The sequence below is a fragment of the Durio zibethinus genome, chromosome 21, assembly GCF_047325235.1.
Source record: "Durio zibethinus cultivar Kanyao isolate XHJ-2024 chromosome 21, ASM4732523v1, whole genome shotgun sequence".
Lineage (NCBI taxonomy): Eukaryota > Viridiplantae > Streptophyta > Magnoliopsida > Malvales > Malvaceae > Durio > Durio zibethinus.
This window is the reverse complement of record NC_143182.1, coordinates 212,393-236,922: the sequence shown is the minus strand read 5'-3', so window position 1 is coordinate 236,922 and position 24,530 is coordinate 212,393. Positions and strand designations below refer to the sequence as shown.

General features: G+C 33.9%; 4 protein-coding genes and 1 pseudogene across 12 annotated transcripts; 1 reads left to right on the top strand and 4 right to left on the bottom strand.

Annotated features, from left to right (window-relative positions):
- Positions 1-3,338: 3,338 nt before the first annotated feature.
- LOC111305858 (transcription factor MYB83-like) lies at positions 3,339-7,139 on the bottom strand. Its single transcript, XM_022903720.2, has 2 exons — positions 6,067-7,139; positions 3,339-4,743 (listed from the first exon to the last, which is right to left on the bottom strand). The coding sequence occupies exons 1-2, from the start codon at positions 6,351-6,353 to the stop codon at positions 4,077-4,079; spliced, it is 954 nt and encodes a 317-aa protein (XP_022759455.1). The 5' UTR covers positions 6,354-7,139; the 3' UTR covers positions 3,339-4,076.
- A 2,924-nt stretch (positions 7,140-10,063) lies between these two features.
- On the bottom strand, positions 10,064-13,416 carry LOC111304489 (ATP synthase subunit O, mitochondrial-like). Its single transcript, XM_022901045.2, has 6 exons — positions 13,176-13,416; positions 12,740-12,790; positions 12,187-12,430; positions 11,092-11,204; positions 10,605-10,691; positions 10,064-10,514 (listed from the first exon to the last, which is right to left on the bottom strand). The coding sequence occupies exons 1-6, from the start codon at positions 13,293-13,295 to the stop codon at positions 10,386-10,388; spliced, it is 744 nt and encodes a 247-aa protein (XP_022756780.1). The 5' UTR covers positions 13,296-13,416; the 3' UTR covers positions 10,064-10,385.
- A 940-nt stretch (positions 13,417-14,356) lies between these two features.
- On the top strand, positions 14,357-15,131 carry LOC149512727 (uncharacterized). 2 transcript variants are annotated; one of them, XM_089750543.1, is made up of 2 exons: positions 14,357-14,849; positions 14,999-15,131. In XM_089750543.1, exons 1-2 carry the CDS (start codon positions 14,644-14,646, stop codon positions 15,018-15,020), a joined length of 228 nt encoding a protein of 75 aa, XP_089606669.1. In that variant the 5' UTR covers positions 14,357-14,643; the 3' UTR covers positions 15,021-15,131. The 2 variants fall into 2 exon arrangements, with proteins under 2 accessions (XP_089606669.1, XP_089606670.1); XM_089750544.1 differs by having other exon boundaries at positions 14,359-14,849; positions 14,995-15,131.
- Positions 15,132-16,088: 957 nt separating this feature from the next.
- LOC111305837 (uncharacterized) lies at positions 16,089-18,600 on the bottom strand (annotated as a pseudogene). The gene is made up of 4 exons (XR_016331357.1): positions 18,109-18,600; positions 17,815-17,975; positions 17,538-17,713; positions 16,089-17,436 (listed from the first exon to the last, which is right to left on the bottom strand). The product of XR_016331357.1 is annotated as an uncharacterized LOC111305837 (transcript).
- A 204-nt stretch (positions 18,601-18,804) lies between these two features.
- On the bottom strand, positions 18,805-24,051 carry LOC111304488 (E3 ubiquitin-protein ligase BIG BROTHER-like). 7 transcript variants are annotated; one of them, XM_089750581.1, is made up of 9 exons: positions 23,728-24,051; positions 23,058-23,203; positions 22,770-22,938; positions 21,888-22,113; positions 21,557-21,591; positions 20,958-21,002; positions 20,416-20,543; positions 19,171-19,279; positions 18,805-19,072 (listed from the first exon to the last, which is right to left on the bottom strand). In XM_089750581.1, the coding sequence occupies exons 3-9, from the start codon at positions 22,914-22,916 to the stop codon at positions 19,022-19,024; spliced, it is 741 nt and encodes a 246-aa protein (XP_089606707.1). In that variant the 5' UTR covers positions 22,917-22,938; positions 23,058-23,203; positions 23,728-24,051; the 3' UTR covers positions 18,805-19,021. The 7 variants fall into 7 exon arrangements, with proteins under 7 accessions (XP_089606707.1, XP_022756774.1, XP_022756778.1 ...); XM_022901039.2 differs by having other exon boundaries at positions 23,619-24,009; XM_022901043.2 differs by having other exon boundaries at positions 22,770-22,828; positions 23,619-24,007.
- Positions 24,052-24,530: the final 479 nt, after the last annotated feature.

Below are 24,530 nucleotides of genomic sequence, written 5' to 3'. Positions count from 1 at the left end.
ATCTTAAAATTTTGTATTAATTGCAAATACTTTTCATTGTTTTTGGTTTCATTTTAAAAATAAAAATATCTAACCAATATGAGTCACAACTTATACAAACAAGGTTTAAAATTTAAATATTCATATCTTAATGTAGAAAAGAAATTAAAATTTAATGAACTTTTCATACATATATTTTATCAAGCAATCAACTCGGGAAGAAACAAATTAGTTAATAGGCTTGATTTTGTTTCTTCAAAAATTTTTTTCTTCTGTACTTTATATTTGAAGAAAAAAAAAAAGAGAGAAAATTTGAGCCGAAAGCCACGGGAGAGTCTTGGTCTGGTGCTAGCGTTGGATTTGCATTACATGGAACTGTCTCAATCTTTGAACATCTTAAGCTAGGCTAGGAATGATATATAGCAAAGTAAGCAAGCTTTGTCACTGCCTTTTCTCTTCTTAATTAACTTTAATTTCCATTTCAATTCAAAGAGAAAAGAAAAAGATAAGGGCATCCATGATAAGGGCATCCATCTTAGGCATAAAGGAGAGCGAAAAGAAAGGTCCACATTTTTTAAATTATATACATTAGAGAGAGATTAATTAATTAGCAAAATATATTTACACACACATACATTTGGAAGGAATGAATGTTGGGTTTGGTTGGTTTTTAAGGGATAATGAATTAAAATACAAGCTGGCTTGCCAGGCCACATGGAGGAAGAGTCGCGATGAATGAAATGAAATATAATAGTGATAAGAAGAACATTGATAAATAATCTAACGGCAATGGCAATGGGAGCAGCTTTGCTTTTATGCCAAGACAGACATAATGGGTGAATTCCCATTTGCCCCCTTCTCGGTATCATCGTCACCAACTCTCCAAATGTCCTTTTTTTTTTTTTATCAAAAGAACATAACCCTACAACAAGGAAAAAAAAAAAGAAAAAGATCGAACCCTAATTTTTTGTTTTTAAAAAATTTTCTTAGTCACTAAACCAATGAAGACTCGAAATGCCTTTTATTTTCTTGCCCTACTCTCCTGTAAATAATTATTATTATATTCCAATATTCACAAAGGTCCCACGACTTAGTATTAACAAATGAAAAACAATAACCTTTTGACAGATCAAAAGAGACCTATTTGGATGTAGACTTTACCATGTTTCATCAATCCATGATGTCCTAGCTAGCTAGCTTTGTAGTTAATCTCAAACAGTGGTTACAGTAACATTAACTACTACGTGTATAAAACCACTGTTTTCTTCTTCTGTTTGAGAAAAAGATTACTGCTGAAACCTAATTTTTGGTGATCATACATACATATACATATATATATATATATATAGCTGCATAAATTAAGCTTAAAAAAGATATCTTTCAAGCAAATTGTATATATGTTTGGTACAAATAATTTGGCAAGCTATTAATTAAGAGAGAAAAAGTCAAGCAGCCATAAATATTTTCACAAGAAGCTGGAGGGAAAACGTAAAAAGGAAGGCACACAATTACTGCATCTGCGTCTCACGTGATTCTAATGGGCGCTTCAATGTATTTGTCCCACACCCCAGCTACTACTAGTGCTCAACAATCCACACCCTTACAAAATGTATAAATATAGCTTAAGCACAAGTACATAGGAAACTTTTAATTATATTACTAAATATTAGTCACCCATTTTCCAATTCAATTAAAGGCAAAACCATTAAAAGTTGCCCCTTCTTTCCTCATTAAATAATCCTTTTTACATAGAGTCAATTAGTAGTTTTCTTGGAAATCAAATCAAAATTAGATCACTCTAACCCTCTAAACACCAAGAAAAAAAAAAAAAAAAAAGGCTTCAGCTTATTCTCAATAGCTTTCAGCTATGGGCTATTAATCAAGTTTTGAACATGTAATTACTTAAATCTAATTAACCACCTCCTAATTTTGTGAAATCTGAAATTTTCCATCCTCCCTTTCTCAACTCCATATAATTAATTAACCACGACAAAGAAAGAAAGACAAAACGAGCCCTACAATTGAATCGTGTTAGCCGTTTTCACCCATGTATCTGGGCCAGATTACCAAGGCTTCCTTTGGATTTTTAGGTTTTGTTACCTTCATACTCGGCCCAACCGAATTGTTTTAATTAACTCTATGTCAAGTACATGGGGTTTCCCGGCAAGAGGCCGATCTGTAAGGCAGGCGACGTGAGATTTTTTTTTTTTTATACAACATAAATGTAGAGATCTGTCAAGCAGCGTAAGGAACGTTTTATTGTACGATATGATGAGATATTCACTGTTAATGACAAAGTAGAGTAGCAGGGAGCTCTCCAAAACAAATTAGGAATAAAACTTTATTGAAATATTGGTCAATTTAGGTAGGGAGCATTTGGATTCCATAGAAATATCAGTGAGGTAAGATTTGATCATTTTTTAGGTACAAATGCAATATTTTGGTGCTTGAGTATCATCATTGCCGCCCCATTACTGCCACTTAACCACAAAAAATTTTAACTCTAATAAAAATAATTTGCTCCAACAGCACCTTTTTATCAATTTTACTCTTAAGATTTTTTTTTTCATTTTTGTATTAAAATTATAGGTTTCATTTTTTTTTTTGTTTTTTCATTTTAATTTGTTATTTAAAAATATTGAAACAATTTTTTGATTTAATATAATAAATATTTTTTAAATAATAAATTAATAAATAAATTATTTTATTATATAAAAATTAATAAATAATATGTATTAATATTTTGATTGAAAATAAAAATTTTAAGATTTTAAATGTTGTCAATAACATTAAAGAATATATAAAAAAATTTATCAATACACTCATAAGTAAAGTTTTTAATGGTAATTTTTTATTCTCATCTCATTGTATTACTATTTTTACATCATAATATATATCTTATTATTATTTTTAATTTTATCGCTATAAAAATTAATTTCACTTGGATCATTATTTTTAATCTCACAAAAACCAATTTTATTGACCATGCAAATGAACCCTTGATTTATGAAAGATTATCATATAGATGTTGCATAATGCATGCAAATAGCAATTTCATCTTATCGTAACCACTAATTATTCCAAATCCAACAAAAAAGTTTTTTTTTTTTTTTCTTTATTTGCATTAATTGGTACATCATCCTTTAAATTAATTAAGTTAGTTGAGAGTGCAAAAGAGGAGGCTTTAAAAATTTGACATCTATAACTATAATAGAAGGCAATCCCCAAATCGGGACTGTTGAGTGGAAGTAGTATCTTGTTATATCGGCAGCTAATTCAGTGGAAAGTAATATTGCACTTAATTTGTCTAGTGAAGCCCTACGCATATAAACTCATATCTATCCCAATGATATTGCAAAATCAGAATATAATATGCGAGCAAGAAATTTTATCTATATGGAACAGGAAATATAGATGACATATAAGTTCATAACGTCATTGTTCAAGAACTTGATCATTTATTATACACTTGGAAAAGAGACAGCACTTCTATTTTGCTTATTATTAACGTGTGTTTACGTAATTTGCATTACTTCACTTGCATCCATCCTTCTCAACTGCTTCCACTAATAACAATTTCCACCTTCAAATTATTCCCCTATTTTGTACACGAAATTGAAACTACAATTCAACCACTATAATCTTTATTTTGACTCTCTAATTCTGTACTATTCACATTTCTCTTAGAAGGGAACCAGGCTTCTTGCTTGCACCAAACGTCCCGCCCTGCTAAATGACCAAACTGCCTCATGCTGAAACTCAAATATTACGTACGCCCCACCAAATCTCCCGCTGTGCTAATCCCCAATATTTTTGTTTATTCCCAGACGTCCAAAATTAAGGAGGCTTCGGTGTATAAATTTTCAAGTCTAAAAGAAACCAAATTAATAATAAAACAAAGGATAATATGAAGAACCAAGAAAGATAAGAGGAAAAAGAAATGAAGGCTCTGAGATGGCGAGGAGAAATGCAGCAAACGAGAGGCTTCAAGTATAATTTTGGTGATGTTGGAAAAGAATGTCTGCCCAAAATTCCCCATATATGGCTTTGGATAGATCCGAAATTAAGATGGAGGCCGAGGCTCTAAGTGTAAGCAGTTATTCAACGTGGAAATCAAGGAAAGTAAAGGAAGATATATTATCCATCAAACCCTCTAAATCCCATTCTCCCATCCTTAAGTTTTCTCCTTGCCAATGATGATTTTCTAACCCAAACATGTCCCCTACTTTATAGCTCTGATCAGTGTTGCTTAAGCAAGTATTATTGTAGTGGTTGTTATTGCTTTTCATTTCAATGCTGTTATTGACAGCATTACTCTCTTCAATGCTTCGACTCTCAAGTGGTGGAAGAGAAAAGTCCCCTTCCAACCCTATTTTTCCAGGCTCTAAAATCCCGAAATCCCCATAAAAGGCCTCTCCCATAGCACCTTGTGTTAAGCATGTGGGCACATCAAATAAACACGCTGTACCCGTCATATCATAACGGTTATTGAGCACAGGAAACGGATCGAATTGGTTTCCTGTAACCATTGGCGGCATCGATGTTGATGATGAACAAGTTGAGTCCATGCATAAGGTCATCATGTCATGATCATGCACAGGAAAAATCCCTCCTACAACATCTCTGGGCTCCGATGAATCACTGTTGTTGGGTGGCGAGAATGTGCAGGTGTTATTTTTCAATCTTTTCTTTAGCGTGGAGTTCCAGAAATTCTTTATTTCATTATCTGTCCTTCCTGGAAGACGAGTCGCGATTTGGGACCACCTGAAACATTTGAAACCAATGAAAATTAATAAGACATGTATATATAATCGATATAGTATAAAATTTCAGCAGCGATATTGTTTTTTTTTTATTCGAAATATCAGCAGCAATATTTTTAAAGTTTGTTGCAGTACATATATATATATATACACACACACACACGGATGCTTATGCTCAAAAATTATTGAAATAAATACGTACGCATACAATTATTGCAATGATTGAAGGAAAAAACAAGGGAATACTGAGATGAAGGATGAGAAGTACTTTTCTGTTATATTTAGAGCATTTCCAGTTAAACATATGATTGGCTCATATATGTCTGAAAATCCCGAAAACATGAATGGGGTCCATGGTGGGTGGCCGGCCATAGTCAAATACAAGGAGGCAGAAGTGGATGCCTTTTGTCTTAGTAATAAGCATTGAATTTTTCTGGAGTTCAAGATATAGGTCCAGGGCCTATCAGAAGTAATAAACTTATTTTATCTACAATAATCAGCGGACAACTGCTCGAAGTTTTTTTCAAGCAGAGGATTTGAAACTTTGAGAAACAAATTTATTAAGCAAATTAATCAAACAGGTAATAAAGCTTGAGTGGGGAACCCAAGCTTAGTTCGGTTGGGCAGCCATCCTTAGGAAGTGGCACACCTGCAATCATTTTCCTTATTCTCAAGCCTCTTTGTGAAATAAAAGCTTGAGTGGAACCTAGAGAACCAGAAAAGAAGAGTAAAATTTGTTGACTTGGTTCAAATCCAGCCTGAAATTAACAGATCAGAAGTACCATATTCAAGGGGTTAATAATAAGATTGGGCAGCCGTTAACTAGCTAGCTTAGAATAGCCAGACCGAAAAAAAGAAGATTACATACAATTGGAATGTTAAGTTGATGTATATATTTTCACAAGATGTTATAAATAATGAACTAAACCAAGAACTTATGAGTAATGCACATTTCACATTGTAAAAAGTTTTTAAGCTGAGAAACGATCGATCTCATCAGTGTTTCACAATGTACTATATGATATTGGCATTTCCTGCATCATATTTTACGTAGGAAAAGAGAAAAAAGGAAATCTGCAAAAAGAAACAGACAATCACATTTATCATTCAACTATGTTATGATATGATCTCTCTATTTGACTTCAAATAACCATTAAGTAGATGACCTAGTCTAGTTAGTTGATAGTACATTCAAAGTTTGCATTCTTTAATTTATATGATATGCATATATATCATAGAGGGATACTAAAAGCAATAAGAGTACCATATAATTATGTATAGTTTTATTTTTTAACTTGATTGACCTTCAGAAGAGAAATTGAACCTGTTGCCAAGGATGGAATGCAAATGTATGATAAGCTGCTCTTCTTGGGGACAGAAGGCGCCACGCTTAAGATCAGGTCTTAAGTAATTAATCCAACGAAGACGACAACTCTTGCCACACCTCTGCAGACCAGCATTCCTAGCAATGTCACTCCAACAGCCTTGTCCATTGGTTAACATGTACTTCATGAGTTTCTCATCCTCTTCTGGTGACCACAATCCCTTCCTCAGCTTGATCTTGTTATTGATAACTCTGTCTTTTCCCATATTTGGATCAGGCTTCCTCATTGCTGCTGGTTCTCGATCTGATCTAGTGGAGCCTTTCTCTTTTTAACTGGTTTGATGGGGATAAGAGAAAGCTATATAGGTAAATGATGGTTGCATCAGAGAGAGAAAGAGAAGGCTTCATGGGGTGGTAATGGTGATGATGATAGTGACGGCTGTGGGGTTTGCTTTAAAATATGAATATATGTGAGAAATGCATATGGAGAGAGTGTTTGTTGGTTGATGGGTAGAGTGGAAAACGGATTGGAAGGGGACCTCCCTCCCTCGACCCTCAGGCCTCAGCCTTCACACACAGGAAGATTGGATGTGTGTGAGAGAGAGAGAGAGAGAGAGAGAGGGATGGTTGGTCGTCTTGTCTTTGACTCTATCTTGTCTTTTTCGATGCATTTTTCTTCACTCACAAGGTAATCATCATATGTATACGAGAAACAAACCAGTTTGCTTCCACTTCACATAATGCTCTTTCTCTCTCTCTCTCTTAACCCACACGTTTAGTTGAAGGATAAGCCTATGGGCTTCGACCTAGGAGAGAGAGAGAGAGAGAGATCAGGGATAGAATAAAGAGCAAAACTACTTTTACTACGCCTTCCCTTCCCTGCAGAATAACAGTAACACCAGCTTTTAGGTTTTGATCTCCCACATATGTATGTTATCTTTGCTTTCAGATGAGATATGTGAATATAAAATTTGTAGACTGCAGCATGCGTCCGGATTGTTAATTTGCACTAAACTGCTATTTACGGCCCAGTTGCCAAGACCCTTCTTTTGGTCTAAAAGCATTCTTTTCCTTAAAGGCATCATTCTGTTAAGAGTAATTCATTGCTGATTAAAATATTTGTGTAAATATACATATATATATATATTTATGTAAACCAAGTGAAATGATTATGATCAGGCCCTCGATTCATCAACTAGAAAAAAATTATTTCAGTCATTCATTAATCTTGTTGGAAACAGAAGGCACTTAATATGGAAATTGAGTAAGTACGTAGTTGCCATCCATAAATGAATTACTAAAATCATTTTCACTCAGTCAATAAAATTACAAGTTATAACTATTTCTTAAGTGGTATCAACATTTGCAATTATTATATTGAATCGTATGTGAGAGTTGTTTTTTACTTCTAAAAGTACCGCAGAAATCTATCGTCATTCACAGCAATCTAAAACATGAGATTGTGTGACCCCCATTTACCCCCATTTAATTTGTGCATTAACATGTCTGCATTACTTGGTTTTTCCTTTATTGGAAGCCAAAATTCTTTTTGAAATGGTACTAAGCTGAATAGGTCCAGCAATTAATGCTACTTTAACTTGTCTACATAGAGATGATATTGACAGCTAGATCGTCCCCAGAGCAAGGAATTTCAACTACTTGATTTCTTCATCAATCAGGTTTCACTTGACCAAACCCAAAATCACCAACATTAATCTACATATGGCTCATCCCTCCACGTTATCTTAGAAATTACAGGGTTAATATATACCCCACAACTTTCATTGTCTTATTTTGTTGTTAGGGTTATCTTTCTCTCTGATTCCCTTTCCTTACCTAACTCCTCTCCCTGCATGCTCCAGAGAAAAATTAATGTATCGTTCCACCCAAATCCATCTTATAAGAGAGTCTTAGACAAATACTTCAAGTATAAAAGAGCAACATATATATATATAGTTATTCATATAATGTTGTATGTATTGACAGCGATTGCCACAATTTCTGGCAAAAAGTGAGGGAAACTCTCAAGCTACTCAAATGTTTCAAAAGTATCCTCTTTATCAACAGCTGTCAAGGAAAAATCTGTTTCATGCCTGTAACGCTGTCCCAAGCAAGCAACAAACTACTTGGTTAAGAAGATAAGGAAAAACACCTAGCCGGGTTTGTTGTTACAGACATTGTACTAGATTTATATTGATGTTTAAATGAATATTAATCTCTCTAGAAATACTAGTACGTACTTTCAAGTGAGAAATATGGTACCTTAGCAATGCGAGGAAATGATGACCTGAATATCAAGCAAACAAACTAGAACAAACTTTGTATGGAAAAGGAAATTAAGAAGTTTTGTACCGAAAAGTGGACACAATTATTCATTCTCTCAGCTTTCATTGGTTTATATTGAGTGGGACATGAACTATAAAAAGCATAACAGCCCAAAGGACATTCCTCTTCTGCATCATCATATCGAACTGCCGGTGCGTTTGAAGAACCAAACAATCTTAATCTCCCTCCTGTTCTCGGCAAGTGCCTCAAAGAAGCGTTCTCACTCCTCTGTAAAATGGCCTTGTATACAAATACTCTTTAATCTCAATCTTGTTGCTTCTAAATTCCTCTTAGGATATCACCAATCACTAGGGCCACTAAAAACCAATTACCTTGCTTACTGCGCATTTTCTTCTTGCCAATAAGCTTGTTAGTTATAAGCGATTCCAGGCTCCATCACTGCTTCGTATGGTAATTAAGTATTACCGGAGGTTTGAGGCAAGAAGTTTACATGAAGGAATTGCCTGAGAACTGCAGCTTCTAGGGTGCTAGGAAACGAGAGCGTATTGAGCTCATTATGTTTAAATATTAATGTCATTTCAAAGTTGGTTATATGTAATGGTGCTTTATTTCTTCTCGGTGGCTAACTTCCTGCCTTTTGAACTCAAGAGTGTCATGTTTGGTACAGACGCTTGGTGGCAGCAATTTGTCGTGGACAAAGTTAAGCACGCATAATTGAAAAGAACTTGTATAAAGTTTATAGCTGAATTTTTTTATTAAAAATGATTTAATAAAATTCTAATAAAAATTTCAAATCGATAAATTGATAAAATTTAATAAAAAATTATTAAAAATATCATTTATAATTAAATTTGATAAGTATTTAACAGCAAAAATTTTGTTAAATTTTTTATTAAAAATATCTCATCTAAAATGTATCAAAATTTATTAATATTTTTCAAAATTTACATAATGGATCTAGGTAATAAAAATTTTTATTTTGTCAGTTTTTATTTTTTTGTTTTAATTTTTATTTAATGGATTTTAATAAAGAACTTCTTAAACTCTGTCCAGCAAGTCTTTTTGCCTAAACTGTTAAGATGTTGATGCGAGGAAGATGGAGAAGCTGAGAGGCGCAGAGAGCAGGGAAAATGAAGCTTCCTAATAAGTGGATTATAGCGGCCCTTTGAAACATATTCAGCTTTTGGTTATATGGTGGGGTGGGGTGTGCTGTGGTCTGTGGCAAGCACTAAGACTAAACAGTACAGGATATGTACAACCAAGTTCAAGGGGTTTCATGAGTTGTTACATTGTTTGAAGAGAATATGTATTCAATTCAAATTGAAGGAGGATGAGAACCAAGAGCTCAGTTCAAATAGCTCATCCATCTTTTAGGAGGTAAGTTTTCATACTAATGAAATTCGGTACTAATAAGTTCTCATTCCCTAGTTACCATGCATGAAAAGGGATGATTCAAGCGGGTTTTCATTTCGAGGGTTATCAAGCTGACAGGACGGTAATTATCTAGTTGAGAACCACAAGGACTCAAATTACCAAAGTTTTTAGGACACTTATCTAAGATTAAACATCCCATCCACATTCCCTTCCCTGACCTTACAGATGGCAAGGTTACAGAAGCTAGCCTGCTAACTTGCTTTCTTGCTTGCCTTGTTCAGATGAACCTATGTCATGCTTATAACTAATAAGTAGAAACTAAATATGCCAATATACATAATATCAAGAGACATGCATCTGTATTCAAAAACAGTATCTGTCCAGGCAAGTCACATTTAAGAAGTACCTGAACAAATTATGATCCTGAAAGGTAAAGCAGCCAGGCACCAAAAAGCCATACAAACTGTATATCAGTGATTTTCCCAAATAAATGCCGAGAAAGTTGCTTTTATTGTGAATGGATGCATTCCATCATATGGAAAAGCAAAGAATAAGAAAACAGGCGCAAAAACAAGACCACAAATGATTCTTTGCCCTTCTTGCAATAAGAAATTGGTGCAGAAGGAACCTAAAAAGGTCAGTTGCAATAATAACATCTTTCAGAGGGAATCAAAGTTGATAGGCTCGCGCAAGAACCTCTCCATCTGTCGTGCCCTAGTCTTAATGGACATGTCAAACACCTTTTGCCCAAACTCTACTACAAGCCCACCAAGAATACTAGGATCAATCTGGCACAACAGGACAACATTTAGAATACCACTTTGAAGCAGGCAGTAAACAAGAATAATATAATAGACAAAGCAGATGAAACTGCGTACCTTCTGTTCCAGCTTAACCTGCTTCCCCTGTCCAATTATTTCCTGCAAGGTCTCCTTCAGTTCTTTCTCCTCCTGAGGGGGAAGGGGCTGGTACAGAATGACAGCCATCAAGATGAGAAAAAGAAGGACAATTAATTGCAAAGAAGATTACTTCCAAATTCTTAGAGCCTAAACACTCGGTAAGCAGCCAAGTAGATGTCAATAAAATATTTGATATCACAAGCATAAGGCTTTTATGGTATTAGGTTAAGGAAAAGAATTTTACAATCACAAAGAATTCAAGAGAGGAACAGTGCCGATATTAAATAGACCACTGAACCAAAATTTCACGTATCTACCTAATTGCTTTCATCATTAGCCGGCATTCTTTTCCTTCGAGAGGAGAAAGAGAGGCTATATTCAAATGTCAACTTTAAGAACAACATATTTTCTTCAAAAGGTGATAAAAGTAATATTACAGAAAACTTCACTTAAAGAGTGAACTTACAATAACACTTGTGACAGTGGCTTTCACTTCTCCTTTATGAGCCATGGTCAACTCCACAAATCTCTTTGCAATGCTTTCTATATACTTTAGCCTTCCATTCTCAGCCAGTATAACTAGCATAGATAAATATAAAAAAATTTAGATAAGTATTTAATCTTTACAAACAACAAATTAGGAGTTATCAGGAAAACAAAGGCGGATATGCAAGCAACTCCAGCTATACTACAGGCTAGCATGCAACAAACGAAATCCTGGGGAAAAGACATAAAAAACAAGAGATGAATATCATACAAGACAAATTGCTGCAATTATGATTTGCAAATTATAGCAGACAGCAAAAATGCTATATTGAAACCCATATTGATCAGAAAGAACCTTTTATAGACCAAAAACAACTACAAAATAAGAACAGTCCCAACAACAGGAAAAGCAATAATAAAAATATAATCATGGATGAAAGGAGGCGTTCCATATTTGTCTATAATGACAACAAGACCAAATGGCCCATAGGTAAAACGTAATTGAAATAGATTACAGGAATTGAAATGAGAGCAATATTTAAAACATCATTTGGCTAAACCCTCAAAGACAGAAACTCATCTAATCAACTAAAGCATAGGGCAAAAAAGTTATCCACAGCATCCCAAGCTAAATATCTTGCACAAAACTTAAAAAAATAGTAGCTAGCTAAATACATCCAGTTAGGCTACTAATTTATCATACAATTCCAAAACTCCTCTAAACCATGTCTCAATCATTCTATGGTTTTTATATGTCAGTGCTACCAATCTAGATTTCCTGCATTAGTTAAAGAAGTAAAAATAGCAACTTGAGACCCATAATTCTGTGAAATTATCAAGCATTTTGACCACCTTATGATTCACGAGGCATATGGTTATACAAAGCAGTAAAATTTATATAAAAACTCAATTGTGCACCAGAACATAACACACGTATGTTCATAGAGAATAAGCAAGAAGTCTTTTATATAGTCTAAATTTCTCATTTCATCACAACTGTGAAAGATTCAACAGCTCTAAATAATTTACATAATTCAAGTAAAAAATTTCTCAATAGTTTTTCCAGTTTTCATACCCAAGAAGTTCTTTGTAAGATCTGAAAATTTAGCTTGGCCACATATACCATTAATGGCTTTGACTCGTGTCTCTGCAGGTACTGACAAATCCTTAGTGAATTGAGAAAACAATTGACTTCTCTTTGAAGCCTGAACAAGGTCAACAAGTTCAGACTCAACCTTGTCCATGATATTTCCTTTTACTGCAGCAAGGTACAGTGCAGAGGCATAGTTTCCAGATCCCCCGAACAAAGCCAAAGGCACCTTAAATGCCAATAAGAACCAATAGAGCAGAATTAAAACACATATAAAACGTGTTTAATTTCACCCTCAGTTTTGTACCATCCAAAAAGCTTATATAGCCATAAAGACCTCCAGATCAACAACCAATATTTATTAACAAAAACGAAGTTGCTAATGATCAAATTCATTCTATATGCTAATGAAAGGCAAATGAGGTGATGGATTTGTTCAAAAGCATGCGCCTAAACCATCTAAAAATATGTATGTCCAAACTCTCGAATTCTTCACGAAAAACAGCAGTTTTTAAAGTTAAAGAAGAAACCCAGGTACCTTAACTTTCTCTTCCTTTTTTGGGGATGCAGTAGAATAATTCTTCGACAGCTGAAAGAAACACGATGGAAGAAATCAGACAGAGAGTCAACAATTTAAAATTTAGCTAAACTATTACACCGTGATAAAGTGCAGACGAAAAAGGAATTGAAGTTAAGATTATAAGCTGTGTACTATTCCTAAGCACCCAATTTGGATATCTCCATTTTCTCTCACTACGAAAACATAAATACAATTGAAAATAAATTTAGATTTAAAAAAAAAAGTAGCTGAAAAAACAAAGGCAAAGCAAATACACAAACGGAAACAAAAAAATATAAAGAGAATCAGATTTCCGATGGGGTCAAACAGATTTGGGCAATTTCACATCTGAACAAAAAAATCGTTCGTTTAAAATAGAATAAACAGGAACAAATATATGAGAGATCATGGTTACGTCGGGCCAAATTAGGGTTTGGGGAAGAGTGGATCTGTGAGTGTGAGCGGACAGAGAATTGGCTCTCAAAAGCCTGTGAAAGAGAGGGAGAGTGTATCTGATACGCCCTGCCATCGCCATTTCTCAGCACAACCCTAATTCTTACGTTGATTACGGAGATCGCTTCAGGATTTTAATTTTTTGTTTTTCTGCTGGGTGGCGTCTGGAGAGTGAGAATGAATTTGAGAGCATGTTACTGGGCTGGGTTGGTGGTGGACTTTTTTTATGAACTTGAGGCCTAAGGTCAGGCTTTGACCACTCAGGAGTTAGGGTCCTGGTCCGCCCATTCTGGTACATGAGCACTGTACTGTAATCGTTGTGACCGGACATTAAAAGATTATTGGTTTCACGGTTTTTTGGTTTGTATCTTCAATAAGAGGACCCTTAAGTCTGAAAGTACGGTTCCTCATTTTATTATTCATCTCTTACTATTAAGAAATCATTATTATTTTTTTTTTCGGTAAGAATGAGTTACAATTTATATTTTATTGAGTATAAATTTAATTGTTTAATTATATTATAATTTATTATTTAATTATTATAATTTAATTATAATATAATAATTAATTATATTAAAATAACATTTGATTATAAATGCAATTCAAAAAATTTTATTTTTTTTATTTGTCGATGTTTGAATCAATTGTCATAAAATATTAAGATAAAAAGTAAGAAGATTAAGGATAAATTAAAAAAATTTTAAAAAAAATCATTCATTTTTCTTTCCCTTGCGTACAATTGCAGATCCATCATGATTAGCTATCTAATTAATATGTGAGACTAACTACTTCATATTTTCACCTTTTTTTTTCAATGAAAACTATATATAATACCATTATTATATTAATAATAGTATATATATATATATATGCATGTTTTGCAACACAAATATAATAATTAAGGAAAATCTATGCTAACATTTCAATATTTTAAATACAATTTAAAAAAATAATTATCATAAAGTCATATGATTATCTATCAGTAACAAAATTATAGTAGAAAGCAAAAGTCGAAAACAAATAAAAATAGAAGAGGGTTCAAAAGTCAAAACTCTCCTAAAAAATTTAACAAACCTTTGTATTTCCAGAAACTTCCTCTCTCTCTCTCTTTCTTCCATCCAACCTACTTATAAAGCACTTTAATTTATATCTCCGTGTCTCTCTACCATCTAACTTTCTTTATCGTCATCTTCATCAACAACAATTCAGCCTATCTTCCTTCTGTGCCTTACCTATATTTCAACCAACAAAGCTTTGAAGACTCTGCATCTCGATAACTACTTTTCTTTTTTTCTCTCTCTCTCTCTCTCTCTCTTCGAATATCTCTTTCAAAGTCGACTTACTCAATTCTTTACTTAGTTTGGGTTTTTGGGACTTTGCTTCTGGGCTTCTGCCTTTGAGGGTTGCATAAATAATTTGAATTACATACTATGTATGTAATGTTGCAGCTGCTCTTCACAATTGCTTTCTCTGCAGCGCCTTTGACTTTATATGTTCCTCCTATGAGAAGCTTGAATCTGTTCGTAGAGACCATGGAGGATCTGGTAAGGGAGTCGAGGGTGTACGCGGAGAGGCTCTACCCACGTGCACGAGTCGTGTGGTCTAGGATCTTGGATTGCATGCTTTGCAACTTGAGGTTAGATTAGATTTGTCTTAATTGTTATCTGTCCTAACCTACTTTATCCAATCAGCAGATCTCTTACAATGTACATTATTTTGTGTTTAATTTTTGTTTGACCCTTAGTTTCTTTTCTTTTCTTCTCCTTTTCATGTGGTGATAGTCAGGCAAGATAGAGATCGAGAATAAAGTCAAAATATTCTTTTTGGTGGTGCGATGTTTCTTATATATATAGTATATATTTGCGGGATTCCTATTGAATTCAATGGTGAGTGTTGTTTGAATTTCATGTTGTGGGGATCTTTGTTTGTGTTTCTCTTCTACTAGTCCTCTTGAATCTTATGGAGTGAGATCCTGTGAAATTAATCAGGAATTTTTTGCCAAGAGAAAAAGATGCGGTTTTTAATATTTGTGTCGTATGTTAGCAGAGTTTGGCAGTTTGTTTCTTTGGGTCTTGTTGCTCATTCCTATTTATGAGAAACATCGATCATGTGAAAAGCCCCTATCTGTTTCTTATTCAGGGACTACAACTCCGGCATTTTTGGTAATTCTCTTAATATGATATGAGACTGGAATTTTCAGTGTTAAAGATACATAGATACATACAAACATACAAACATACAATGGCTTTAAAATCAAGGTAGGTCTGAAATAGGATTAGCAATCCAATCCGCACTCAATATTCGATTCAATCCGATCTTATAATTTTTTTTTTTTAAATCAAATTTTAGATCGAATAAGATTAAATTATAATAAAAAAAAGGTCAGATCATATTTTAAGCAAATCTAATCCGACTCGATGTATATATAATTATTTATTTAATTATTTAGATTTAATTATTAATATTTTTATGTAATTTTATATTTTAAAAAATAATATTTTATTAATTTCAAGTCGAGTCAGATCGATATAATTTATATAATATAAGATCAGATCAACATAAAAAATTTTTTTGAATTAAATCGGATTCAAACAAAAATCAATTATAATCTGATCCGTTGTCATCCCTAATCAACTATAAATCATGTGAGAGTTTAATTTTCACTCTAAAAAATTAAAAAATTCCTTTTAGGCTTAGGTTTGATAAGTATTAATGCGTCTTGGAGTTGGAGGGCGGTGATCAAAACTAATATTGCAGTCAAAATTAAGAAAAAAGGAGAAAGAAGAACATGGCTCCCTTAAGCTTGCAAATATATAACACAATGCATAAAATAAAAAAAAAATCACCCTCCGTCCACTAACAGGGAGACGAGAAGTATATTATGTTTTCTTTTATTCACTGAAAATGGATTTTCAGTACAATTACTATATGCTTTGATTACATTTTCTTTTATCAACTACAAATGTATTAAAGAATTATAACTAAAAGCTATGGACCTGGAACTTTAATAATCAACAAAGTAAATAGAACATATATACAAGTTTTGAGGGATATCATGAAAAGAATGAAAGAATGCATTTTGAGTTTGTTGTTGGATATCAACCTGTTTACTCAGATGGAGTGCAAGGCTTCAGGAACCAAAACAAATATAACGCTCTCGCTCGTCTTCCATCAGTAATATTAATAGAAGAAACACTTTAAGGTTTGTCTGCGGGTTCATCTTTTTTTTTTATCCTTATTTTGCTTCAGTTCTTGAAGGATCCCCCCCTCCTATGGATGCATGAGTGAATGTAATTAGTGCCACAACAAGCAATCATTTAAAAGAAAGAAACATACTAGTATATAAAGTATGCCCTTGCATCCTTTAGATTCTTTATAACCTTCCTTTGCGCAACCCCAAAGAAAGACTGTAAAAAAGGACGAGTCTCTATGTTGGAGTATACTGCGGACAAAATGGCAAGAAGCATGCAGGTAAGGTAATAGCTACATACCAAAAGTCTGGATCCGGAAGCCTTTGTAAGGGCTGGTTTTCATATGCGCATGAGGGGGCAGAAAAGCACCGAGGAGATGGTGGATTGGTCCGTATTTGCAGCACCCGTTCTTCTCCTTTGCGCTTTACATTCTTCAAATTTAGAGAGACGGGATTGTTCTCTGCCTTATCATGTGTTCTGCTTCTGCAAAATATGATATAAAAGCAAACGGAATCTAAATCAAATTTAACCATTTTTGGCATCAAAGCCTTTTAAACAGAGAAGGGTTGTAATTGCTTTTTCCTCCTTGCTTCCATTCCTTAACGTTTCTCTTTACCCAATTCAAGTAATGGCTTCCTCTCTCTCTCTGTCCCGTCCAACTCACCCAAAACCTCCTTCACCACTACAGCCTCTTTACTCTTCTCCTCCCTCAACATTTCCTCATTTTCTCTCTCCCTAACCCTGGTTGCCAATTTCTTCGACTGGTTGCAAAATTCTGTTATATGATTAAGTATATCCCTACCAGCAAACAAATTCCTAGTTGACAAAGTACTTTTCAGCCGTGGCATCTCTTCACTTTGGGAGATATCATCTATTGGTTTCTTTTTTTAACTGCTAGACTTGATTGCCGCTTTCAAGGACTTAGCATGGTGATTCGGAGGAGTTGATAAATTTGGGTTCTGGTTTTCACCATCATCAATCTTTGAAAACATTGAAGATTGAATTTGTTCTCTTCTCTTCAGTTGGGCATCTCTGAAATAGAAGAAACCCCAAAATTGGAAATAAGTGAAGTTTGGATGATAAACTGAATCTTGAAAACAAACTTGTTGTTAGCTAAGGTTTGGATTGGATACCCTTGATTCAATTCGCGAAGTGGAAGGCATCCACTTCCACCTCCATTAGCTGATCGTGCAAGCTTCAAAAGATCAATAAAACAAAAATGAGAGAAATGGTCTATAATATTAGTATGAAGTCTATATTTGGCAGCGGAAATTTGGTAGGCGAATTCAAGAAGAGCAAGAAAAAGGAACTGAAACAATACGTATTATTTATCCCAAGAAAAGCAAGATTGATCCCATTCAAAGAACTTGTTGTTTCACAAAAAATAAAAAGAAAAAAAGAAAAATATACAATAATTATGCCCAAATAATTGATCTCCGGAAAAGCAAGAAGAAAATATGCACTCTTTTTTGTTGAAGGAAGGTAAAAAATGGTTTTTGGGCAGGAAGAAGGATAAATGAAAGCAGAGATTAAAACCTTAGAAGGTGGCATGGTTTTAAGGAAATCCTCAGCTGTCTTTGGATGCTTACAATGTGAAATACCAAGATGAGAAAAAGTAAGGGGTATTAACAGAACGAGAGAAAGAGGAAGTTATGCATGTATTTTATTGAGAGGGAAAATGAAAAATAAAGAAAAAAGGTGTACCAGGTCTGCAGAAGCACGCTTCATCGTGAATGGGGTGTTCAACTTCAACGGCCAAAAAATCAACCCATTTGGGTGCGTTGATGTGCTCATAAACGCAGTCCTCAACAAATTTGGAGTCTATTCTCTTCCAATCGATTTTTGCTGGTTCCATGGTGAGAGAGTGAGAAATTGAGAAAGGTTTAGGTCAGTGAGGGAGGTAGATGTAACGCTTAGTGGTCAGAGACAAAGAGGGAGTAGGGCTGTGGGGCTTTTGTTTTTTTTCGACCGTTGGGGGATTTTATTGTATTTGTTACTATTTTGTTTAATTGGTCTTAACAAGCCTTTGCTTGGTTTGGTTTTATCACCTGATGGTTGTCTTGGATCCACAATGTCACGAGCAACTGCCATTGAAATCTAAATCCAACTGATCAACACAAAACTGCCGTTGCCCAAAAACTGAACAACCTTTGCCTGTCTCCCCTTCGTACTTCATCTTCTTCCTTTCTTCTCTCTTTTTGTCTCTTTTTTCTTTTAATACGAGAAAAACCCAAAATTACAATAGAAGGTGATATCATCTCATAAACTTTATTATCTTCTTTCTCTTCCTTGTATCCAAAATCTAAAACGTTCCACTTAAAAACTCTTACCCTTTTTATTTTACTTCCAATATTTTCAGTTTCTTAAACTTTCTTCTTCTTTAGATGTCTCCAGCAAACATGACATCCAACCATATTTCTTACTATACAACCTTAGGAAACATAGTTTTTCTCCACTTCTTAAAATAATGTATATAAAATAGAAAAATGTCCTTCACAGCTTGCAAGATAAAAATATAAACCAACCAAATGCAGCTAAATGAACACTATAAAAAGGTTTAAACGAAAAAAAAAAACGTCGAGCCACGATTACTCTAAATCTTTCTAATTTCAATGTCTTAATGCCTTGATTCCTCCACAAATACTTCATTGCTGCAGATTGGGCATATCTAACAAAACACGATTTAGACCAGTGGTAAGTTGAAGGCACCAAATCAAAGCCTTTAGTTGTTAAATTCTCTCAGCTTTGCAGAAACCATTAACTGACCTTGTTGATGCTAAGCCATTTGCTGATGCATTCTGAGTGGTAGATGTGCTTACATGGCAATTTCAATTGCCGCTCCCCTCTTTTGTACCTCATCTGGCATATCACACATCTGTTTAACAAGTAAAGCACTAAGATCACATGAATACTGTGAACAGCCAAGAGGATGAATGAGCATTTAAAATGAGGAAAAGACCAAATTATACCAAGAAAACAAAACCTACATCAAATAGCTGAGAAAACAAAGTAGAAGCATAACCAACTATAACTGTAAACTCGGGATAAAAGGTATCTCCTAGAATTCCCTACCAATAAATCATCAAGAAAGCCAAAATTTTATGAGCAAATGATAGTAAATCTTAAAGAAAATGGATTTCTTTGCAAACCCGCTATGAGATGGATTCACCTGCAACATCTAACTTGTGGTTTGCCTTAGGTGCATGTTAAAGGTAATATTCAGAGACAGCAAAATCTACCAGCTAAGCAGTGTTTTCTCCTACAAATCTAAAAAGGTCCACTCAGATTTGCGATAAATGCAATTCACTGATTCAACATTACCCAGCATCATATTTTCACATCAACCATATTTTTCTGTAGATGTGCATGTCTCAAACGGGCATTCATCAGCTACAAAACAGTTCCAGTTGAAAACATACCTAGTGCCAATCGCAACAGCCTATCCCACATATTCCATGGGAAAAACTAAAATACCTCAATGTTTTCCAGCACGATGTAGACTAGTAGATCAAGCAAATAAGTTGAGAGGGGAAGCGGTAATAAAAAAGAGACATGTCCAAAGATTTTTTGCTACCTTGACGGACCAATTTTCAATCATTTGTTTCAACATGTCATTGGATCAAAAAACCGTATAATATATAGCAATAAATCATGGAGGGTAAAGTAGGGACCATAAGAAATGCTTGTTTCGGGAATATTCTCTTTTCTTGCATCTAAAATTTCCAGGTCAAGGACGAAAACAGAGAACATTTATTCTGTTTTTCTTTTTTGCCAGAGAACATTAAATCTGTTTAAAGTGACTCCACCAAACTTCTGGTGGAAACATTTGCAATATATAGGCATGTCAAAATTTACCTGGAAAAAGAAACTTTTGAAAAGATAATTTAGATGCTTGAGAAAAAAGCCAGTAAAGCAAATAATAAAAGTCTGGAGCCACAATGGCAGGTTAACAGATGTAGTTTAATAAAAGCAGGCACAAGCAAACAAAGCAGATACAAGTAAAAGTTTTACCTCTCTTTAGACTTTTTCCTTGAGAAGAAGCTTCCAAACTTGCATTTTGAGGTTGGAAGCAAATCTATAAGCTCCTGGGATAGACCCCGACTTTGACTTCCAACTGCCTCCCCTAAGTCAAGCAATTCCTGTCATACAAAAATTATGGAGCTAAATAATAACATCCATGCAAGCTTTATTCCTAATTCCATAAGACCATAATTAGAAGATGCAATATTATCTCCCAAAAGAAGCCCCAACTTTGAAAGTAAATTACATTTTCTCCTCAAAATTTGTTCGCAGCTTCCCATTATAAAGCCAATCACGTGCACAGCCACATGCAGGGGAGCCGCATATGGTTAATACCTATTATTCTCTTTTAAACAGAATTGATTTTACAATCACTAGAGGTAGTTCATGATATTAGGGATGATCCTGTAATTCAGTTTCTCCCACTGAATTCTTTTAATTTAAGAATAAGGTAAATATGTATGCAGAAGCCTTTTAGAAAGTGCAAATTCTTGTATTTAAACAATAAAGCAGGATTAGCTGAATAGGCAAACCTCGTAGGTCATGTTATCCGGGTCGATATTGTCTTGCAAAACCACCTGTGATAATGTAATGCATATCATCCTTCAACCAGTAAATAATATAGATTCTAGGCTTTAATGTTTGAAACTGCAGTTAAAACTGTACAATATGCAAAATAAAGAACAAAAATTTAATCAAATTTCTTCAAATGTGCATCATAGTTGTAGGAGTCAGCAAGTAAAAGTACAATTATCTGATAGCCATGGCTCAAAAGAGGTCAATAAATAAAGGCGTACTTAGTGAAGAATATAGACAAATTTCCGTCACATTTGTATCCATGCCGTTAATGAGTGCATTCCCACTACAAATTCTTCATCGTAAATTCATAATAGAAGGCTTCTGTCCTCTGATTAAAGGTTTTGACTACTTTCTACGGCAATAAAGTAATAACAAAGACAAAATTTTTATCAGGGCCACTGTTGGACTTCATTAATCTTCCAGAAGTTTTGGTACTGTGTTGATGCTTACATATTGTTCCTTTCAACTGGGAATCCGGGCCAGAAACATGAGAAAAAAATGCAAGCACACACAAGAAAAAACCGAGTAACATCAAAGAAAAGAAAGATCATACCTGAGAATTACTATTGCTTTGATAATTTGGAAAACCTACGAAAGGGAAAAAAAATCTTTAGTACTAGAAATGATGGGATATATTGTCACAGACATTTATGGAAACAGATTTACTCAAGAATCAAATGAATCATGAACACCATAAAGTCTTGCAGATCATTTGCAACAAGAGGCTCTTTTGTTTCTTTTAAACAAAACAGTCAATACATTACATAGTACCAGATGCTAGGAGAAATTATCTTTATTGATTCCAACAAGCTATTACATATCAGATTAGAAGAACTTTAAAGGACCAAAATAGGCATCTAGTTCAAAACATATTTTCAACTAACATTCTTCAGGGATAGCATGGACGCCCATAACTGCATCACGTCTAGGCTGCAAATCTAAAGTTGCAGGCTCTTCCAAAATCAGCATTGATGGGTAGTCCCAAGTCCTCCTGCTGACATCCATTCTTGGGAAATGATCATTTACCTCATATGGACTGTAAAAAGTACTTTCCAGACCAGAAAATCCAAATTTGTATGCGGTCATATTCATTGACCAGTACATGTTTTCCTGGATAGAGAAAAAATAAATACCATTTTATCACAATCATGCATGAAAAAACTAGGTGTACAACATGAATCCACCCCCAAGCAACTCAGTGATGTTTTAGCAGACAACTATTTTAATGACTAAGTGAGCAGTACGGACATCAACAAAGAAACAGTGAATGCATAATTAGAAGATAAAAGAAGTATGTGTTGCTATATTAAAGTTTCCAACTTTCTTCCTTAAAGGGCCATAAGTAATGATGTTGTTTGTTAGGACATAAATCCATAAGAAATTGCAGGGGAAGACCCAAGTTCATTTCAAAATTAGAAACAACTGAAATTCCTTTGATCCCATAAATCCTTGATCATATAAATGTGTAGACTTTTCGTAACAACTGCTAAAAGAAAAGATAATCTTTTGTCGGGTTAATATATTAAAAAAAAAGGCACACATAAATGCAGAAGTGAGACAATGTACGTCCACCATTCATGAGAAGCATGGGTCTGACAAGCTCACATCTAAGCATTGGCAAAAGCATGAACAACCTAATCATACATCATGCTACAATTTATTGCGGAAAACTTTCCCTTTGTTTTTTTTTTTTTTCCTTCTTTTTCCATAAATTAATTAAAAGATTAAAAAATGAATACCTGATCATGAATTAAAAATGAAAATACCTGATCATGCATCAGTCCAGGTCCAGCGTGAGAGTAATTTGGTGGAACATGTGTTAGACCTTCGAAAAAGTCCATAAAGCTTTCAGTAGCAGTGTAAGGAAAGCCTGTATCTATGTAATGCACCTCCATTTGCCTATTTCCATTCATGTTTCAACGCAACTTGTGTAAGCTACAATTAAGCTAAGGTTAATATCATAATTAAAGATCATCTGAACAAGGTTTTTCTTTTTCCGCTTCCTAAGGGCAGAAATTACAGAATGAGTTGACATAAATGTTGTAAGTTCTTACTTGAGATGAGTTTGGATTTCATTAAATATTAGTGGAAGCCGAATTCAGTGGTTCTGCAACAAACCATATGAACAAAAATGGGATCTGGTTAGTGTGACTTCCACAGTAATTTAGGGAGAGATTAAAGCTCCTGTCCTGTCATCTTGCTGCAAAAAGATTATAAAGAAATAATTAAACAACACCCTGACAAGAGTCTTATGTTTTCTGGAGTCTACCTAGAAAAATTCCAAGAAAAACTGAGGAGAAAGAAGTAAGAAAACAAAGAAATCAAAATGCTTTGCTTTAGTAAACAGCTCTTTTTCTTAAAAAAAAAAAAAAAGAAAAATCTTTGATGAGTCCAACTAATCGAAAAATGATGGTACAAAATTACACCAAGAAATATTTTTTTCTGAAAATTTCAAAAGAAAAATAGAGTTCAAAAAGAAAGAAAAAAAAAAAAAAAAAAGAAAGCAGAGAGGTTACAGAGGCATATAGGGGAAAAAGTGGAATGAGTGACATAGGAGGAGGTTGAAGCAATGAAAAAGAGAGGTTAAGAGAAAGCAGAAGAGGAATTGCAATTACATTATCAACATTGACAGCAGAATCCCTGGATTAAGATTGATAATCAGACTGAAATTACCAACTTAATTATAAAAAACAAAAAGGGAAAATTGAGAGAGAAAGAACAGACTTTAGAAGCAGAAGAAACAGTGAAGCGCTCTCTCTCTCCGTCTGTGTCTTTCTACGAATGTGAAGAAAAGGCTTTGTCTTGTTATGTTTTGATTGAACTGTGAAGAGAGAGAGATAAAGATAGATAAAGCCGGAATGGGTTTTGTTTTCAGTCTCCTTCAATTTTAATTTCTGTCTGGGCTTTTCGTCTTGCGAATTGTTAACACCTTCCGCTCGAAAAGGAGTAAGACTTTCCCTCTTTTTTTTTTTTTAATAAAAAATTCGAAATAGCTAAATTATTCAGACTCTTCCCATCTTAACATCTTAGAATGAGACGCTTCTGCCTAGCCTATTACAAACGCAGAAGCACAAGATACTTCTTAATTGAAAATGATAACTATTTTTTTAATTTATTATCTTAATTCTATTTAAAGAAAATATATTTTTTTAAAAATTATTTTTCAATTTTAATTTTATCAATTAAAAATAATTATAAATTCCTATTTATTTATTATAAATTTGAATTATTTTTATATAATAAATCTATTACATAAAATTTTTTAAATTAAAAATTTAGAATTTAATTTTTCAATAATAATTTATCATTATTGAGATTTTTGCCTATCATTCACCCAATTGCCTTGAGATCTCAAGCGTTCTGTTTTTAATTTTTGTCCTTAAAAATTTGTTAGTCCTAAAGCAAAGTCAACATTAATCTGTGATTAATTACCAAAACATTTTGTTTCTTTTAAGAAAAGAAAAGACGTTTCCGTATATAGGTGGTAAAATGTGGTTGCAGTCGAATTAATCATTGATGAGTTTTCA

Excerpts from the sequence above, each read along its gene's own strand:
- LOC111304489 (XM_022901045.2), bottom strand. The coding sequence starts at position 13,295 with ATGGCGATGGCAGGGCGTATCAGATACACTCTCCCTCTCTTTCACAGG. Across the intron at positions 12,791-13,175 it reads AAACCCTAATTTGGCCCGAC|CTGTCGAAGAATTATTCTAC; the intron begins GTAACCATGATC and ends TGTTTCTTTCAG. Across the intron at positions 10,515-10,604 it reads AGGTTAAGCTGGAACAGAAG|ATTGATCCTAGTATTCTTGG; the intron begins GTACGCAGTTTC and ends CTGTTGTGCCAG.
- LOC149512727 (XM_089750543.1), top strand. The coding sequence starts at position 14,644 with ATGTATGTAATGTTGCAGCTGCTCTTCACAATTGCTTTCTCTGCAGCG. Across the intron at positions 14,850-14,998 it reads TGCATGCTTTGCAACTTGAG|GCAAGATAGAGATCGAGAAT; the intron begins GTTAGATTAGAT and ends GGTGATAGTCAG.
- LOC111305858 (XM_022903720.2), bottom strand. The coding sequence starts at position 6,353 with ATGAGGAAGCCTGATCCAAATATGGGAAAAGACAGAGTTATCAATAAC. Across the intron at positions 4,744-6,066 it reads CATTCCATCCTTGGCAACAG|GTGGTCCCAAATCGCGACTC; the intron begins GTTCAATTTCTC and ends CAAATGTTTCAG.
- LOC111304488 (XM_089750581.1), bottom strand. The coding sequence starts at position 22,916 with ATGAATGGAAATAGGCAAATGGAGGTGCATTACATAGATACAGGCTTT. Across the intron at positions 20,544-20,957 it reads CGGATAACATGACCTACGAG|GAATTGCTTGACTTAGGGGA; the intron begins GTTTGCCTATTC and ends TTTGTATGACAG. Across the intron at positions 19,073-19,170 it reads AATGGCTTAGCATCAACAAG|ATATGCCCAATCTGCAGCAA; the intron begins GTCAGTTAATGG and ends GTGTTTTGTTAG.